At 39.1% G+C, this 20,584-nt stretch overlaps 1 protein-coding gene across 8 annotated transcripts in view; it reads left to right on the top strand.

The window, feature by feature from the left end:
- The window catches only part of gramd1bb (GRAM domain containing 1Bb), a 400,828-nt gene that overhangs the window by 284,945 nt on the left and 95,299 nt on the right, over nucleotides 1-20,584 (top strand). For 7 of the 8 annotated variants that reach the window (XM_061878757.1, XM_061878758.1, XM_061878762.1 and 4 more), the window contains 2 exons: nucleotides 11,470-11,680; nucleotides 18,271-18,291. In XM_061878757.1, coding sequence (XP_061734741.1) covers nucleotides 11,470-11,680; nucleotides 18,271-18,291 — 232 coding nt within the window. The remainder of the gene's footprint in view (nucleotides 1-11,469; nucleotides 11,681-18,270; nucleotides 18,292-20,584) is intronic. The other variant, XM_061878759.1, reaches the window with a different exon arrangement.

The raw sequence follows: 20,584 nt of genomic DNA on the forward strand, positions 1-20,584 counted from the left end.
TGTAAAACAGGGGTGCCCACACTTTTTCTGCAGGCAAGCTACTTTTCAATTGACTAACTCGAGGGGATCTACCTCATTTATATATATCATTTATATTTATTTATTTATGAAAGAGACATTTTTGTAAACAGGTTAAATATGTTTAATGATAATACAAGCATGTGTAACACATATAGATGTATTTCTTTCACAAAGACAAGAATATAAGTTGGTGTATTACCTGATTCTGATGACTTGCATTGATTGGAATCAGAGAGTAATGATGTTAACGCCCACGTTTTCAAATGGAGGAGAAAAAAAGTTGTCCTTTCTGTACAATACCACATGAAAGTGGTTGGTTTTTGGCATCTAATTCATCCAGCTTCCATACACTTTACAAGAAAAACATTGGCGGCAAATTCCGTAGCTTGCTTGATTGACATTCACGGCACCCGAGGGTCTTGTGAGATGACGCTGGCTGCTGCCAGTTCATTATTATGAAAAAATGACAGAGAGGAAGGCGAGAAACACTTCTTATTTCAACAGACCTTCGCACCGTCCCTTCCGTCAAAACTCTAAAGGCCGACTGCACATTTCCTATCTTTACAATAAAAGCCCTGCTTCATGCTGCCTGCGCTAACAAAATAAGAGTCTCGGAAAGCTGGCGTGCACAAGTGATGTGCACGCCAGCTTTCTGAGGTATCGGATCGCTTGTGCACGCCAGTTTTCCAAGACTGTATTTAGTTAGCGCAGGCAGCATGAAGCAGGGCTTTTATTGTGAAGATAGGAAATGTGCAGTCGGCCTTTAGAGTTTTGACGGAAGGTACGCCACGAGAGTCTGTTGAAATAAAAAGTGTTTCTCGCCTTCCTCTCTGTCATATTTTCATAATAATGATCTTGCAGCAGCCAGCGTCATCTCACAAGACCCTCCGGTACCGTGAATGTCTTTTAAGTGACGTCTTGGTGAAGATTGATGATCACTAATTTTTAGGTCTATTTTTTTTAAAAGCCTGGCTCGAGATCGACTGACACACCCCCCGCGGTGGACTGGTAGCTCGCGATCGACGTAATGGGCACCCCTGATGTAAAATAATTGACAATTGTTATTCATGATCATACTTATAGGCACAGTATTGTTTGTTTTGATATACTGGGAGGCTATAGGCCACTGCTGTTCTTATATTAATATATAATTACCTATTGGCAGTTGATACTGCAATTTGAACTTTGTGCAAACATATGCTGAAGCACAGTTATGAGGGTGCAGCAAATATCTTTTCCGGTCGTATTGCTGAAATAAATTCTTCAATGCTCAAATACTGAGACTTTGTTGTTCCACTCGGGCAAGTAGCAGCAGACCTGGACAGTATATTTAGTCACGCACGCACTGAATATTTAAACCTCCTTTGTTATAGCAATCTTCACTCCAAGTTGAGATTTGTGGGAGCTGTGTGGCTGCACTGCTTCTAGGGGCGTGCGTTCTCATTGTAAAGTCGTATAGTCGCCGTCACTGGAAGTAAATATAGACTGTGGTCAGTTAATCAATGCAGCTGGGTAGTAAAGCAGTTGCTGGGGATTGGACATCGCAGTATGTGTGATAATATTGCTTTGTCTTACAAGTGCAATTCTCGTATTGATCACCCTCACTATTGATTTTTGATCCATTTTCTGACTGGTAATAAAAAAAAGTAGGCCGACATAAGTTGTCATTGTTGGAGTACTTTCATTTTATTTCTGTTTTATGCATAAAAATGCTGTTGGTATGGAACTTATGTTGATAATCATTTGTGGTAGAGGAAATTATTTACCGGTATATTGTTTTCAAATATTTTTATGTCTCAGGAAGTTATGCATATGTATGTTTTTCAATAATTGGACCAAAATTCATTTCATATTCTCTACTGCTCGTTAGTGTTACCATATCTGAGTTATTGTGCAGAAATATAGGGAAAAAAAACTACAAATGTGCGTTTCATTCATTAACAGTGTTACAAAAAAGATAAATTAGAATAATACATTATGTCCTTTGTCACTGATTCTGTTCATAACTTTTATGGACATAATTTCTAGGCGCAGTCAAGGCGTTGAGGGGTTCCGGTTTGGTGACCGCAGGATTAGGTCTCTGCTTTTTGCAGATGATGTGGTCCTGATGGCTTCATCTGACCGGGATCTTCAGCTCTCACTGGATCGGTTTGCAGCCGAGTGTGAAGCGACCGGAATGAGAATCAGCACCTCCAAGTCCGAGTCCATGGTTCTTGCCCGGAAAAGGGTGGAATGCCATCTCCGGGTTGGGGAGGAGACCCTGCCCCAAGTGGAGGAGTTCAAGTACCAAGGAGTCTTGTTCACGAGTGAGGGAAGAGTGGATCGTGAGATCGACAGGCGGATCGGTGCGGCGTCTTCAGTAATGCGGACGTTGTACCGATCCGTTGTGGTGAAGAAGGAGCCGAGCCGGAAGGCAAAGCTCTCAATTTACCGGTCGATCTACGTTCCCATCCTCACCTATGGTCATGAGCTTTGGGTCATGACCGAAAGGATAAGATCACGGGTACAAGCGGCTGAAATGAGTTTCCTCCGCCGTGTGGCGGGGCTCTCCCTTAGAGATAGGGTGAGAAGCTCTGCCATCCGGGAGGAACTCAAAGTAAAGCTGCTGCTCCTCCACATCGACAGGAGCCAGATGAGGTGGTTCGGGCATCTGGTCAGGATGCCACCCGAACGCCTCCCTAGGGAGGTGTTTAGGGCACGTCCAACCGGTAGGAGGCCACGGGGAAGACCCAGGACACGTTGGGAAGACTATGTCTCCCGGCTGGCCTGGGAACGCCTCGGGATCCCCCGGGAAGAGCTAGACGAAGTGGCTGGGGAAAGGGAAGTCTGGGCTTCCCTGCTTAGGCTGCTGCCCCCGCGACCCGACCTCGGATAAGCGGAAGAAGATGGATGGATGGATGGACATTATGTTGGATATAGACAACATACAAACCCTTTATTTATTGAGTCAAAAATATTGAAGTTCAATGATTCGGTAAAATTGCAAACAGCTAAAATTGTGTACAAAGCAAACTGTAACCTGCTACCCAATAATGTACAACAATACTTCTCAACAAAAGAGGAGAAATATAACATAAGAGGTAAAACTAACTTAAAACATGTTCGCTTGTACAACACTTAAAACCTTTAGCATATCAGTATGTGGAATTAAACTATGGGATGGATTAAGCAAATAAGCAAATAAGTTAAACAATGTACTGATATGATCAAGTTTAAGAGGTTGTTTAAATGTAATAGTGCTTTAAAGTACAAAGAGTGAGTCACTAGAGAAAATCGCTATATAAATATCAATGAATCAATCAATCAATGTTTACTTATATAGCCCTAAATCACTAGTGTCTCAAAGGGCTGCACAAACCACTACGACATCCTCGGTAGGCCCACATAAGGGCAAGGAAAACTCACACCCAGTGGGACATCGGTGACAATAATGACCCAGTGGGACGACGGTGACAATGATGACTATGAGAACCTTGGAGAGGAGGAAAGCAATGGTTGTCGAGCGGGTCTAACATGATACTGTGAAAGTTCGATCCATAATGGATCCAACACAGTCGCGAGAGTCCAGTCCAAAGCGGATCCAACACAGCAGCGAGAGTCCCGTTCACAGCGGAGCCAGCAGGAAACCATCCCAAGCGGAGGCGGATCAGCAGCGCAGAGATGTCCCCAGCCGATATACAGGCAAGCAGTACATGGCCACCGGATCGGACCGGACCCCCTCCACAAAGGAGAGTGGGACATAGAAGAAAAAGAAAAGAAACGGCAGATCAACTGGTCTAAAAAGGGAGTCTATTTAAAGGCTAGAGTATACAAATAAGTTTTAAGGTGAGACTTAAATGCTTCTACTGAGGTGGCATCTCGAACTGTTACCGGGAGGGCATTCCAGAGTACTGGAGCCCGAAATGAAAACGCTCTATAGCCCGCAGACTTTTTTTGGGCTTTGGGAATCACTAATAAGCCGGAGTCCTTTGAACGCAGATTTCTTGCCGGGACATATGGTACAATACAATCAGCAAGATAGGATGGAGCTAGACCGTGTAGTATTTTATACGTAAGTAGTAAAACCTTAAAGTCACATCTTAAGTGCACAGGAAGCCAGTGCAGGTGAGCCAGTACAGGCGTAATGTGATCAAACTTTCTTGTTCTTGTCAAAAGTCTAGCAGCCGCATTTTGTACCAACTGTAATCTTTTAATGCTAGACATGGGGAGACCCGAAAATAATACGTTACAGTAATCGAGGCGAGACGTAACAAACGCATGGATAATGATCTCAGCGTCTTTAGTGGACAGAATGGAGCGAATTTTAGCGATATTGCGGAGATGAAAGAAGGCCGTTTTAGTAACGCTTTTAATGTGTGCCGCAAAGGAGAGAGTTGGGTCGAAGATAATACCCAGATTCTTTACCGTGTCGCCTTGTTTAATTGTTTGGTTGTCAAATGTTAGAGTTGTATTATTAAATAGAGTTCGGTGTCTAGCAGGACCGATAATCAGCATTTCCATTTTTTTGGCGTTGAGTTGCAAAAAGTTAGCGGACATCCATTGTTTAATTTCATTAAGACACGCCTCCAGCTGACTACAATCCGGTGTGTTGGTCAGCTTTAGGGGCATGTAGAGTTGGGTGTCATCAGCATAACAGTGAAAGCTAACACCGTATTTGCGTATGATGTCACCTAGCGGCAGCATGTAGATGCTGAAGAGTGCAGGGCCAAGGACCGAACCCTGGGGAACTCCACACGTTACCTTAACGTAGTCCGAGGTCACATTGTTATGGGAGACACACTGCATCCTATCAGTAAGATAAGAGTTAAACCAAGACAGGGCTAAGTCTGACATACCAATTCGTGTTTTGATACGTTCTAATAAAATATTATGATCGACGGTATCGAAAGCAGCGCTAAGATCGAGGAGCAGCAACATAGATGACGCATCAGAATCCATCGTTAGCAATAGATCATTAGTCATTTTTGCGAGGGCTGTCTCCGTGGAGTGATTTGCCCTGAAACCGGATTGAAAGGTTTCACATAGATTGTTAGACGCTAAGTGTTCATTTAACTGCTCCGCAACAATTTTTTCGAGGATTTTTGAAATAAAGGGAAGGTGAGACACCGGTCGGTAGTTTACCATGAGGTCAGGATCGAGGTTAGGTCTTTTAAGAAGAGGATGAATAACCGCTTTTTTGAATGCTAGGGGAACAGTGCCCGAGGAAAATATAATTCACTTCACTTCACTTAACATACTGTGCTACCAAGTAACGCAACATAGCATGCTCATCAGACACTACAATAGGTACACCCTAATGAGAGCCTATGCCGCATAGCTCGGGGGTCAGCAACCCGTGGCTCTTTAGTGCCACCAGAGTGGCTCCCTGGAGCATTTTTAAAAAAGGATTGAAAATGGAAAAAAAAAAAGGGAAAAATCTTTTGTTTTAGTGTGTTTTCTGTTTGAGGACAAACATGACACAAACCTTCCCAATTGTTAGAAACCCCTCTGTTTACTATATTTGTGTGTATGGGTCAATCATGAGAGTGTTTGGTGAACGTTGTTTTGCCCTACTAATTTTGGCGGTTCTGGAACTCACCATAGTGTGGACTGCGACGCAACAGTTTGTTTACATGTAAAATCTCCAACTCCTTCTGTGTCTCATTTTGTCCACCAAAAGTTTTATGCTGTGCGTGAATGCACTAAGGTGCGCTTTGTTGATCTTATTGACTTGTGGGAGTGCTAATCAGGAATGTTTGGTCAGTGCATGACTGCAAGCTAATCAATGCTTAGATTAAATATAGGCTAGCTGCATGTACATATTGCATCATTATGCCACGTTTGTAGGTATAATTGAGCTCATTTAATATAATTTACTTTCATCCTCTTTGAATATAATTTAGTTTTGCATGCCTCATGACACATTATCTGTATGTAATATTGGCTGCATTTCTGAAAGTTGTTTGTGAGCCATGTTGTTCCAGACCACAGCAAACATTGCCTAGCTTACCAAAGATTGTAATGAATCTATTAAAAGACAGCCTGCCGTTTCCTTTAACTTGGACACACACATCGATACCTGTTTTTGATTGATTGATTGATTGATTGAAACTTTTATTAGTAGCTAGTACAGTACATATTCCGTACAATTGACCACTAAGTGGTAACACCCAAATAAGTTTTTCAACTTTTTTAAGTCCGAGTCCACATTGATCAATTCATGGTACAAATAAATTCTATCAGCATAATACAGTCATCACACAAGTTAATTGTCAGAGCATATACATTTAATTATTTACCTTATTTACAAATCCGGTGGGTGGGATGTGGAGGGGGTTGGGGCGGTGGGGTTCCACAATTATATCATCAGAGAAATGGACATTGAAACAGTGTAGGTCTGACTTCGTAGGATATGTACAGCAAGCAGTGAACATAGTGAGCTCAGAAAGCATAAGAACAAGAATATACATTTGATTATTTACATTTGATTATTTACAACCCGGGGAGGTGGAATGTGGTGGGGGGAGGGTGTTAGTCTAGGGTTGTAGTTGCCTGGAGGTAGTCTTTTATTGCGGTTTTGAAGGAGGATAGAGATGTACTTACTTTTACACCTGTTGGGAGTGCATTCCATATTGATGTGGCATAGAAAGAGAATGAGTTAAGACCTTTGTTAGATCGGAATCTGGGTTTGACGTGGTTTGTGGAGCTCCCCCTGGTGTTGTGGTTATGGTGATCATTTACGTTATGGAATTAGTTTGACATATACTTCGGTATCAGGGAGGTGTAGCGGATTTTATAGACTAGGCTCGGTGCAAGTTGTTTTGCTCTGTCCTCCACCCTGAGCCAGCCCACTTTGGAGAAGTGGGTAGGAGTGAGGTGTGATCTGGAGTGGAGGTCTAAAAGTAACCTGACTAGCTTGTTCTAGGATGTTTGGAGTCTAGATGTGAGGGTTTTGGAGGTGCAGGAGTACCAGGAGGTGCATGTACAATCGAAAAATGGTTGAATGAGAGTTCCCGCTAGAATCTTCATGGTGCTTTTGTTGACCAAAGAGGAGATTCTGTAGGGAAATCTTGTTCGTTGGTTGACCTTTTTGATTACCTTGTCATTTTATCACAGGGAAGATTAGCCTCTAGAATGGAACCTAGATAGGTGACCTCATCTTTCCTAGTGATAACAATGTCACCCTCTTTAATAGTGAAGTCACTGACTTTCTTAAGGTTGATTTGGGACCCAAATAGGATGGATTCTGTTCGTCCATTAATAGCCAGTAATTTCCAGGAGTTATGTCACCTTCCGAGTATCCTCTGATTTACTAATGGCTTCAAATGTTGTAAAAATGTGTAGAATTAAAATTACTTTTCAACATTTCTGTCAACGAAGGTTTGCTCCAGCCTGCGACACATAGTCATTTTGATGGTAGGCTATAATAGGTAATATAGACACTTACATGTGTTGCCTTCATTATAACACTTATATAAGACATGTAAAGTCATTATGATAGTAAGCTATTATAGCTAATATAGACATGTGTTGCCTTCATTATGACACTTATATAAGACATGTAAAGTCATTATGATAGTAGGCTATAATAGCTAATACAGACATTTGTGTCTGTATTAGCTGTGTTGCCTTCTTTATAACACTTTAAGACTTTTAAAGTAATTTTGATAGTAGGCTGTAATGGTTGATATAGACACTTTAGTCTTCTGTTGCCTTCATTATAAGACTTATATAAGGCTTTTCATTTTTTGCGGCTCCAGGCAGATGTGTCATTTTGATAGTAGGCTATAATAGCAAATATATATACACTTACATGTGTTGCCTTCATTATAACACATAAGACTTGTAAAGTCATTTTGATAGTAGGCTATTATAGCTAATATAGACACTTACGTAATGTGTTACGCCTTCATTATAACACTTATATAAGACTTGTAAAGTCATGTTGATAGTCTGCTATTATAGCTTATATAGGCACTTACATGTGTTGCCTTCATTATAACACTTTATTTTGATAATAGGCTATTATAGCCAATATAGACACTTACATGTGTTGCCTTCATTATAACACGTATATAAGACTTGTAAAGTCATTTTGACAGTAGGCTATTATAGCTAATATAAACAAATGTGTCGCCTTCATTATAACTCGTATGTAAGACTTGTAAAGTCATTTTGATAGTAGGCTATTATAGCTAATACAGACACTTACGTCATGTGTTGCCTTCATTATAACACTTATATAAGACTTGTGAAGTCCTTTTGATAGTAGGCTATAATAGCTAATATAGACAAATGTGTCGCCTTCAGTATAACTCTTATATAAGACTTAAGTCATTTTGATAGTAGGCTATTATAGCTAATATAGAGACTTATGTCATGTGTTGCCTTCATCATAACACTTATATAAGACTTATAAAGTCATTTTGATAGTAGGCTATAATAGCTAATATAGACAAATGTGTCGCCTTCAGTATAATTCTTATGTAAGACTTGCAAAGTGAAGTGAAGTGAATTATATTTATATAGCGCTTTTCTCAAGTGACTCAAAGCGCTTTACATAGTGAAACCCAATATCTAAGTTACATTTAAAGCAGTGTGGGTGGCACTGGGAGCAGGTGGGTAAAGTGTCCTGCCCAAGGACACAACGGCAGCAACCAGGATGTCATTTTGATAGTAGGCTATTATAGCTAATATAGACACTTACGTCTTGTGTTGCCTTCATTATAACACTTATATAAGACTTGTAGAGTAATTTTGATAGTAGGCAATTATAGCTAATATAGACACGTGTTGCCTTCATTATAACTCGTATGTAAGACTTGTAAAGACATTTTGATAGTAGGCTATTATAGCTAATATAGACACTTGCATGTGTTGCCTTCATTATAACACTTATATCCATCCATCCATTCATTTTCTACCCCTTATTCCCTTTGGGGTCATGGGGTGCGCTGGTGCTTATCTCCGCTACAATCGGGCGGAAGGCGGGGTACACCCTGGACAAGTCGCCGCCTCACCGCAAGGCCAACACAAATAGACAACATTCACATTAACATTCACACACTAGGGCCAATTTAGTGTTGCCAATCAACCTATCCCCAGGTGCATGTCTTTGGAAGTGGGAGGAAGCCGGAGTACCCGGAGGGAACCCACGCATTCATGGCGAGGACATACAAACTCCACAGAGAAAGATCCCGAGCCCGGGATTGAACCCAGGACTACTCAGGACCTTCGTATTGTGAGGCAGACGCACTAACCCCTCTGCCACTGTGAAACCCTAACACTTATATAAGACTTGTAAAGTAATTTGGATAGTAGGCTATTATAGCTAATATAGACACTTGCATGTGTTACCTTCATTATAACACTTATATAAGACTTGTAATTTTGATAGTAGGCTGTTATAGTTAATATAGACACTTCTGTTATCTGTTTCCTTCATTATAAGATTTATATAAGGCTTTTAATTTTTTGCGGGTCCAGACGGCTGTGTTTTTTGTATTTTTGGTCAGATATGGCTCTTTCAACGTTTTGGTTTGCCAACCCCTGGCATAGCTGTATAAAAAAGGTTTTTCATATTGTGTTTTTGTAGTTGTAGTTTGCAACAGATATCCCACTTAACAGGAGTGCTGTGCATTATTGTGTAGCAGCAAATCCTCGCCTGTATGTCAACATGTGGCTCGGTTTGCAACAACAATTAGCCTGAGTGCCCCCATGGAAGCCGGTCGATGAATATAAGGCCTCATAGTTCCTCGGATTTGAGAGAAACATCGTGAAAGTCAGTGTCGCCGTGTCTTACTAAATCAGCCTCGTTGTTGTTGTTGTTTTCCAGTATTAGCTTAGCCTTCATTACCAGGTTGCACGCGGTGCTTGAAGCCCGTTAAGCCAGCAGTGATGTAATGCAAGGCAGCCCGGGAAGGAAACCCTGCTGAGGTTTGATGACTCGATGATTGGATCGCACAGAGGGAAGCACTGGGTTCCTGAGTTCTTCATAGGAGGGTCGCAATATATTTTCGCTTTTTTTGTGGAGGCGTAGAGGTGACAGTTTTAATGTGGATGGTATTTACATTTTATGTTGGAACAGTCGCCACTACTGGGCAAAAAACGGCAGCTTTTTAGTACAACTTTTTCATAAATCTTGCACAGCAAAGCATTAACAAAAGGAAGGTTGTCATAGTGTTAAGCAGCAAACTGCTCAGCCTAATAACAATAATAATAATAATAATGAATAAAATAGTTAATTGGAAACAACAGTGTGTCAAGTCAAACTTTAGGTTCGCAAAAAGCACAGAGTATTTCCACTCATTTGATACTTCTGGTGGAGTTAAAAAAAGCTGTGTATTTTTTATTATTATCATTATTAATTAGTAGGGGTACTAAAAAAAAAAAAAAGATTCACATCCAAATAGCGATTCTTGTTCATTCCGATTCTAAATGGGGTTTTTTAAGATTTATTTTTAAAACGTTTATTCGGCACTTTCTCGCTTGCTTGTGCGTATCTTGTCGGCAGCCATTTTTGTACTTTTGTAACCTGTTTTGAAAATATTTTATTGTAGTTTTATAAATACCGTATTTCCTTGAATTGCCGCCGGGGCGCTAATTAATTTAAAACCTCTTCTCACTCCTGCGCTTACCAAAGGCATGCGGTAAAAGTAAGCATGCGCTAATTATTTTAAAAGCTCTTCTCACTCCGGCACTTACCAAAGGTATGCAGTAAAAATTTGAGTGTGATGTAAGCTTGGACCTTAAATCCTACTGAATAGCTCTCAATCTTCTTCCCGTTATGCGATTTCAAATTACCAGTATTGAAATCAGCCGCCTCCATTTTGAAAATGATGACGGGGAAGTGTCACTCATGACGTCACGAGTTTGACCAGGCGGTAATACTAAGCCTGCGCTAATTATTTTGGGAAGCGAGTGTGACCCGGCAGTAATTCAAGGCAGGCGCATACTATATGCTCTGCGGCAATTCAAGGAAATACGGTAAATACAAATAAATAAATAAATACAAAAAATACTTTGTAAGGATCTGTTGGAATTGCTAATCATTATGAATTGAGAACATCTAAAATCAAATTGTGACTTGTTTAAAATACCCATTCCTAAAAAAAAAAAAAAAAGTTAGCATGCAAACAGTTAGCATGTGTCAAATACCAAGTTAGGACTCTACGCCTGCAAAATTAAGGGAATTAAGGGAAAAAAGTTGTATCATATACCAAGTTACTCTAAAGTTACAAAATAAGCTTAAAAATAATGTTAGCATGCTGATGTTAAAGCATGCTAACAATGACACCATTTGATTATTGGGTAGACCCACAATAATCATGCCTGGTGGGATACCCATTGGTCATCTACAGCTATACCTTTTTTTTTTCTTAAATTACATTATGTTTATGTCCTCCTAAATTGTCAGACTTGTATTTCCACGTCCTTATTTTGTTTAATTCCTTTCCCTTTTCCTTTCAGCACTGCCAGTAACTCGAACAAGAGCACGCCCGCTTGCTCGCCCGTCCTGCGCAAACGCTCGCGCTCTCCGACACCACAGAGCCAGGAGGGCGACAACATGGTGGAGAAGGGCTCGGACCACTCCTCGGACAAGTCCCCCTCCACGCCCGAGCAGGTGGTGCAGCGGACCTACTCCCTGCAGTCGGCGCGCAGCGGGGGCAAGAACTCCAAGGTGAGCGACCAAAGTTTGCTTGAGAGCTCCGGCAAGAACGCTTCATTGGTGTCAGCACAGGATCTGTGGAGTGACCGTTGGGTTCTTCGACTTGTTTACCTAATTGTTACTTCAACGTGCGATTGCTGTTGTGCTAAAAAATATATATATTTTATCCTAAATGTTGATGGTTGCAACACAACAGATTTGTTTAGGCAGATTGAAGGTCGGAGCATGGAGAGTATAAAGACAGTACAGTGGAACCTCCCCAAAATTAAAATTGTATTACTATTTTTTATGTATTAATTAATATAAAAAAATAAGTTAATAAAGTAATTAATTAATAATTAATTAATTAATTATTAAATAATAATGTATCGTTATTATTATTATTATTATTATTATTATTATTAATTTAAACAATCATCAAACTGCAGCTTTGTAAGCATGTAAAGAATTAAAAACAAGTTGGGGTTTTTCTTGGGTTTTTGGGGTGTTTCTACACAAAGAGCACTTGTTGCGACATCAAAAGGCTATGGCTGCTAAGTCCACCCAAGAGCAGTAGAACCGCTGTGGTATCTCAATTCTCTTACCACTTTTGAAACCAAGAGCTACTTCTTGGGTACTGATTAATGCAAAGGGCTACCAGTTTGATACACACAGAAATAGCCAATTTGCTCAATTTACCTTTAACTCTATGTTATTTTTAATAAAACTAGCCAATTTGAATCTTTTTGAAAAAAAAATAATAATAATTTATGGAACATCATTCGTCATTTTTCCTGATTAAAATTCATTTTAGAATTTGGATGACGTGTTTTAAATCTGCACTTTCTTAAAATATATAACAAATTGGACCAAGCTATATTACATATATACAAAGACTAATCATTATTTCTTCTAGATTTTCCAGAACAAAACATTTAAAATAAATTCAAACGACTTTGAAATAAAAGTTACATTTGATTCTAAAGATTTTCTAGATTTGCCAGAATTTTTTTGAATTGTTTGATGAAATACTGTATTTCACAAATATTCTTCGTCGAAAAAACAGAAGCTAAAATGAAGAATTAAATTAAAATGCATTTATTATTCTTTACAATAAAAATAATAAATTTACTTGAACATTGATTTAAATTGTCAAAGAAGAGGAAGGAATTTAAAAGGTAAAAAGGTATATGTGTTTAAAAATCCTAAAATCATTTTTAAGGTTGTATTTTTTCTCTAAGATTGTCTTTCTGAAAGTTATAAAAAGCAAAGTAAAACAAATAAATGAATTTATTCAAACAAGTGAAGACCAAGTTTTTAAAATATTTTCTTGGATTTTCAAATTCTATTTGAGTTGTGTCTCTCTTAGAATGAAAAATGTTGAGCAAAGCAAGACCAGCTTGCTAGTAAATAAATCAAATTCAAAAAATAGAGGCAGCTCAGTGGTAAGTGCTGCTATTTGAGCTATTTTTAGAACAGGCCAGCGGGCGACTCATCTGGTTCTGACAGGCTACCTGGTGCCCACGGGCACCACGTTGGTGACCCCCTGCTCTAAACGTCTCATATTGAAATGAATGGAAATCTAGTTAAAGGCCTACTGAAATGAGATGTTCTTATTCAAACTGGGATAGCAGGTCCATTCTATGTGTCATTCTTAATAATTTCTCAATATTGCCATATTTTTGCTGAAAGGATTTAGTAGGAAACATCAACGATAAAGTTTTCAACTTTTGGTCGCTAATAAAAAAGCCTTGGCTGTACCGGAAGTAGCAGACGATGTGCGCGTGATGTCACGGGTTGTAGGGCTCCTCACATCCTCACATTGTTTATAATCATAGCCTCCAGCAGCTAGAGCAATTCGGACCGACAAAGCGACGATTTCCCCATTAATTTGAGCTAGGATGAAAGATTCATGGATGAGGAAAGTTAGAGTGAAGCACTAAAAAAAGAAAAGGCGGCGGCAGTATGAGCCATTCAGGTGTTATTAGACACATTTACTAGGATAATTCTGGAAAATCCCTTATCTGCTTATTGTGTTAATAGCGTTTTAGTGAGATTATAAAGTCATACCTGAAAGTCGGAGGGCTGCGGTGAACGCCAGTGTCTCTGAGAGAAGCCAATGGAGGAGCCAAGATCACAGCTGCATTTTTGACAGCTGCAGGCGGAGGTCGCATAATCCGCTCAAGTCTCCGGTAAGAGCAGACTTAATATCACAATTTTCACATCCAAAAACCTGCTGGTTGACATGTGGTAGAGAAACATGTTCGCTTGACCGCTCTGTGTTAAAGCTTCACAACAAACAAAGAAACACCGGCTGTGTTTCGGTTGCTAAAGGCAGCTGCAATCCACCGCTTTCCACCAACAGCATTCTTCTTTATAGTCTCCATTAGTAATTGAACAAATTGCAAAAGATTCAGCAACACAGAGTCCAAAATACTGTGTAATTATGCGATGAAAAGAGACGACTTTTAGCCGTGTCTGGTGCTGGGAGAACATGTCCGCTCCAACCAATAACGTCACAAGCACGCGTCAACATAAGCGTCATCATTCCGCGACGTTTTCAACAGGATACCTCGCTGGAAATTTAAAATTGTAATTTAGTGAACTAAAAAGGCCGTATTGACATGTGTTGCAATGTTAATATTTCATCATTGATATATAAACTATCAGACTGCGTGGTCGGTAGTAGTGGGTTTCAGTAGGCCTTTAATTGGCCTAAACAGTACATAACATGATTTTTAAAATGAACAACAAACTTTTAGACGACTAATATTGTATAAAAACGAAACAATAGAACGCACTACTAACGACAGTGGTTTTATGAAGTAATTGTAAGGTACAGTGGACTTTTACGGTGTCCCTTTCCGTCAAACACACCATCATCAGCTTCTCCTTATTTTCATAAATGTAGACATTATTTTGACATTCTTGGCCGGCGTTATAGTCAACCTGCCTCACCGAGTCTGCTTCTGTTGTCATGTTTTTTTGATGATTTCATTCTTAAATTAAAAAAAATATCATCCACTTCTTATCAGCACTGTCCCCGAAATTCCTTCCATACGGTCATGTTCAGAACCTGTTGGCAAGAAATGCAGGTTTGTTGTACACTCCACTGTATGTTAATGAATTAGCACCACTAAGTACAAACCCTGTTTCCATATAAGTTGGGAAATTGTGTTAGATGTAAATATAAACGGAATACAATGTTTTGCAAATCATTTTCAACCCATATTCAGTTAAATATGCTACAAAGACAACATATCTTAAGTTCAAACTGATAAACATTTTTTTTGTTTGCAAATAATCATTGACTTTATAATTTGATGCCAGCAACATGTGATAAAAAAGTTGGGAAAGGTGGCAATAAATACTGATAACATTTAGGAATGCTCATCAAACACTTATTTGGAACATCCCACAGGTGTGCAGACTAATTGGGAACAGGTGGGTGCCATGGTTGGGTATAAAAACAGCTTCCCAAAAAATGCTCAATCTTTCACAAAAAGATGGGGCGAGGTACACCCCTTTGTCCACAACAGCATGAGCAAATAGTCAAACAGTTTAAGAATAACGTTTCTCAAAGTGCAATTGCAAGACATTTTGGGATTTCAACCTCTACGGTCCATAATATCATCAAAAGGTTCAGAGAATCTGGAGAAATCACTCGACGTAAGCGGCATGGCCGGAAACCAACATTGAATGACCGTGACCTTCGATCCCTCAGACGACACTGTATCAAAAACCGACATCAATCTCTAAAGGATATCACCACATGGGCTCAGAAACGCTTCAGAAAACCACTTTTACTAAATACAGTTTGTCGCTACATCTGTAAGTGCAAGTTAAAGCTCTATTATGCAAAGCGAAAGCCATTTATCAACAACATCCAGAAACGCCACCGGCTTCTCTGGACCAGAGATAATCTAAGATGGACAGAAGCAAAGTGGAAAAGTGTTCTGTGGTCTGACGAGTCCACATTTCAAATTGTTTTTGGAAATATTCGACATCGTGTCATCCGGACCAAAGGGGAAGCGAACCATCCAGACTGTTATCGACGCAAAGTTTAAAAGCCAGCACCTGTGATGGTATGGGGGTGCATTAGTGACCAAGGCATGGATAACTTACACATCTGTGAAGGCACCATTAATGCTGAAAGGTACATACTGGTTTTGGAACAACATATGCTGCCATCTAAGCGCCGTCTTTTTCATGGACGCCCCTGCTTATTTCAGCAAGACAATGCCAAGCCACATTCAGCCTGTGCTACAACAGCATGGCTTCGTAAAAAAAGAGTGCGGGTACTTTCCTGGCCCGCCTGCAGTCCAGACCTGTCTCCCATCGAAAATGTGTGGCGCATTATGAAGCGTAAAATACGACATAGGAGACCCCGGACTGTTGAACGACTGAAGCTCTACATAAAACAAGAATGGGAAAGAATTCCACTTTCAAAGCTTCAACAATTAGTTTCCTCAGTTCCCAAACGTTTATTGAGTGTTGTTAAAAGAAAAGGTGATGTAACACAGTGGTGAACATGCCCTTTCCAAACTACTTTGGCACATGTTGCAGCCATGAAATTCTAAGTTAATTATTATTTGGAAAAAAATTAAGTTTGAGTTTGAACATCAAATATCTTGTCTTTGTAGTGCATTCAATTGAATATGGGTTGAAAAGGATTTGCAAATCATTGTATTCCGTTTATATTTACATCTAACACAATTTCCTAACTCATATGGAAACGGGGTTTGTAGGTGACTGGATAACTTTTTAGCTCCTTGTTTTAGCTATTTTTGGGCAATAGAACGCACTAGTATTTAAACTGCACCCACCAAATGTTTACATATATTTGCTGCACGGGACTATAAACCGCAAATATATACTTGTACAAAATATTTTTTTTTTTATTTACATACCTTAATAGTTTCCAAACGGTGCCTATGTGACACGGCAGTAAAACGGCTGAACAAAGAAAACAGAAGTCACGGTCATGGACCCACTAGCTGCGGAAGCCAGCTTTCCAATCAGCGAAACAGACGGTGACGCTTTGGTGAATTGACGAGACTGAAACAATGCAAACATAATGCCATTTTAACACAGACACTCATAAACGTGTTAGCATATTCGAAAATGCTAGCAATGCTAGTTTTATTTCATCAGGATGGCACATACAAATATGCATTAAATCACTCCTACACAATCGCACATGGGAAGGTTTAGTAAGTATGATTTGTTTTAGTTATATTGAAAAATGGATAATTGTTGCTATTTGGAGTGATGAATGAAGAATAATTTCGAGCAGAAACGCTATGGACAAACCGGGACTTATACGTCCGGTTCAAAACACGAAACAGGAAGTATATTTTCAACCGGCAGCACTCGCACTGAGCGAAATCCTCCAAAAGATGATGCCATAGCCCAAACAATAACACACCTTTTCAGTGTTTCCGTTGGTGTGATATGAAAATTATTTGTTGAATACAAAACATTATGGCCATTAGAGAAGAAAAATACATCAACTGTAAACTTCTTCTCACTCCTTTTCAAATATGTAAAAAAATAAAATAAAAAATGTACATAAGTCCAATGCTCTGTTGTTTCCGTTTTTTTATTCTCCAGTGTTTTCATTTTGTTATAATGGCTGTTAAGGCTATAGAACTGTATTGGATCAGGCCTACTCTTGTTTTATTTGTATATTTGAAATAAAAATATACCTAAACTTGCTGCGCCGTTTTATAGGCCGTAGGATTCAAAGCGTGGGGGAAAGTAGCGGCTTAATGTCCGGAAAATACGGTAACTTAGTTTTCCAACCACAGGAAGGAAGAAAGTTGAGTGGGAATGACAGTGCTGAGCAAAAGTAGAGGATATTCATTGAATTGAAGAAAGAAATCATCAGAAACATGGCAAGAGTGTAGCTGGCTTGGCGAACCAGTTGGAGCGTATAACACTGCTCGTTTGCAGCATACCAGAATGATTGTTAAAATTATATCTCAACCTTATATCAAATTGTTTTATGTTGTGTTTATTATTCCAGAAAAAATGTTCTTCTTTAAATGCAAGTAACATGTTAAAATGGTGTTATTTGGGGTGGGCCGAGCACCAATTAAAATGTATTTCAATCAATTTTAATGTGAGACGTTTATTAGAGATACAAGCGTTTTGAGTTCAGAGCCCTGGCACAGAACCAATGAAGGTACTGCTGCTTTTCAAATCGGACATTAAAAGTTTTTGGGAGATTCCACTGTTGTGCAAGTATGTTCAAAGAACGTCCAATCAGATTGCTCCGATGCCATCCCAGGAGTATATTTGCATGGATTGCCATGATGGGCTGTGATGTTCTAGTCGTCAATCAAAACTTTAATAAAAAAATTTAAAAAAGAAGCCGTGTCACTCTCATGGACCCATTCAGTCTGTGTAGTGTTGCCATTCTTCACTCATTCATCCATTCACCCATCCACAGTGTGCACACCCCCGCCCTCCGTCCGCGTTAGTGGCCGCCACGTGTCACATGATAACCTGTGCCATCCGATGTTGATAATATCTTGGAGCTGTTTTTCTTTTTTTCTTTTGTGCTCATCTTTTTCTCTGATTTTTTGTTTTTCTTTGTTCTTCTCCTGTGTGCATGCTAGTCTCACAAGCGACTTTCCAAAGTAAGCATTACTCTTTTATTTCTGTTCTTCAAAATTGTGTCTGTGCTCCTCCTCCCTGCCCTTCCTCCTCCTCCTCCTCCTCGTCCTGCGCCCTTCTTCTTGTCTTGTGAGATCACTCCCGCCTGCCATTCTGCACCCATGGACTGTGACACCTCGCTCTACCTGCCCTCCCTCTCCTGCCCTGTGATAATATGCTGTGTCGTGTTCTTTACTCATCATGTTTACACGCTCACTGGCCACTACATTAGGTACACTTGCACAGATCCACACACAAGATTTTTGCCCTGACAAAAGAGAGCGAGGCTAAGTTGTGGATTGCCGCTGTCAAGAGATGAATTCATATCCAGTGTACCGTGTGGACTGTTCTGAATCAGTGGAAACCCGACTATAAACTAATGAGCAGTTTAAGCTTGCGTGACATAACCATAACAATGCCAGCCTGACCCTGTTGATCGTTGAGAAGAGCAAAGAGCGATACAGTAGGTGCTGTCATGTGAGTCTCCAAAAGTGTCCAATTAGACCAGGGATGTCCAAACTTGTTCCACTGAAAAATCAAATACATTTTTTTTATTTAAAAACCCAATATGTATAAAAAATATATATTCAGGCCTCCACTCAAGCTTGATCCCGGTGACCCCAAAGAGTTTTGGTCAAAAAATATAAATATGTCATTTTTTGTATTATTATTATTATTTTTGTTATTAGAATTATTATTATTATTATTATCATTCAAGGTTTAAATCTCTCGATCAACATTTGGTCTGTCGATATAAGGTTTTTAAAAATTTTAGTTGTATGCCCTTTTTGTCAAAGAAAATCATTTTTTTTTTATTTGGAAAAAACACAAAATATGCAATATTTTCACCCAATAAAGTGTTTAAGTGGGATAGTTGAGATTATATAATAATTGGAGCCTTAAAAATGTTAATCACTCATAACAACATTGATTTTAATTATTTTTTTTTTTGAGCCATGACACATAAAAAAAAAAAAAAAAGTCCCACTAAAATAATGGGATCCACAAGGGTCCTAATCAATAAAGTGTTAAAAAATAAATTATATATATTTTTTTTACTTTTAACACAATAATCTTGAGATCAACTTCAGATCCATTCGTCAGTTATGTTTTATTGTTGTTTATGTTTTTTGTTTGTTCGTTTTGGGACCTTCTTTATACAAAACAGCTTAGTTTTTTAAACGGCAAACACAAAATATGCAACATTTTCCCCAAAAATATCTCAAAATGGAATATTTAATGTGACGTAAGTGGAGCCTTGAATAGGTCAATAATTCACAATGACATTGATTTTGACTCATTATTATTTTTTAAAGAAAGAAACACCCTGCATGGCGGCTTTGTGTTACTAGAGTCAACATTGCAATATTTTCTTGTTAAATGTTACCTGTTTGCTCTTCTATACCAGTTATTTTGTTTTGTTTTGTTTTGTTTTATAACCTATTTGTAGAATGTGCCGTTAAAAAAAATACCTGTGGGCCGCAAATGGCCCCCGGGCTGCACTTTGGACACCCCTGAATTAGATCATTCATCCTTTCTACTGCTTGCCCCTTTTGGGGTCGCGGGTGGTCGCTGGAGCCTATCTTAGCTGCATTCGGGCGGAAGGCGGTGTACACTCTGGACAAGTCGCCCTTCATCACAGGGCCAACACAGATAGACAGACAACATTCACACTCACATTCACACACTAGGCCAATTTAGTGTTGCCAATAGACCAGTTCTTCTCTAATAGTGGGGAGGGCCGTACAAGTGACCCAGAGGAACATGCTTTATCAGTATCATTCTTTAAACCTTGCTTAAAAAAACTGTGCATTGCAAAACGTGCTCATTGTAGCCATTAATCGTGTATTAATCATTTTTATTCATACAAAAATCAGCCTAAATTTTCTTTTATTGATTTTTGTTTTTTAGGTTAAAATATTTTATATATTTAGTTAATGTTGCTGATCAATTTGAATTTATGTGAATTAATTTCATTAAGTCGGTTAAAAATGGTTTATAATATAGTTTAAATAAGGATTTATTTATTTTTGGTATTTTAGGAAAATTAATGCTCTTTAAATATGTTCTGTTACAGACTAAAACAACTACTGTATTTCCTTGAATTGCCACCGGGGCGCTAATTAATTTAAAACCTCTTCTCACTCCTGGGCTTACCAAAAGCATGCGGTAAAAGTAAATATGCGCTAATTATTTTAAAACCTCTTTTCACTCTGGCACTTACCAAAGGCATGAAGTAAAAATGTGAGTGTGATGTAAGCTTGGACCTTAAATCCT

Source organism: Nerophis ophidion, linkage group LG18 (genome assembly GCF_033978795.1).
Source record: "Nerophis ophidion isolate RoL-2023_Sa linkage group LG18, RoL_Noph_v1.0, whole genome shotgun sequence".
In the NCBI taxonomy this organism is placed as follows: domain Eukaryota; kingdom Metazoa; phylum Chordata; class Actinopteri; order Syngnathiformes; family Syngnathidae; genus Nerophis; species Nerophis ophidion.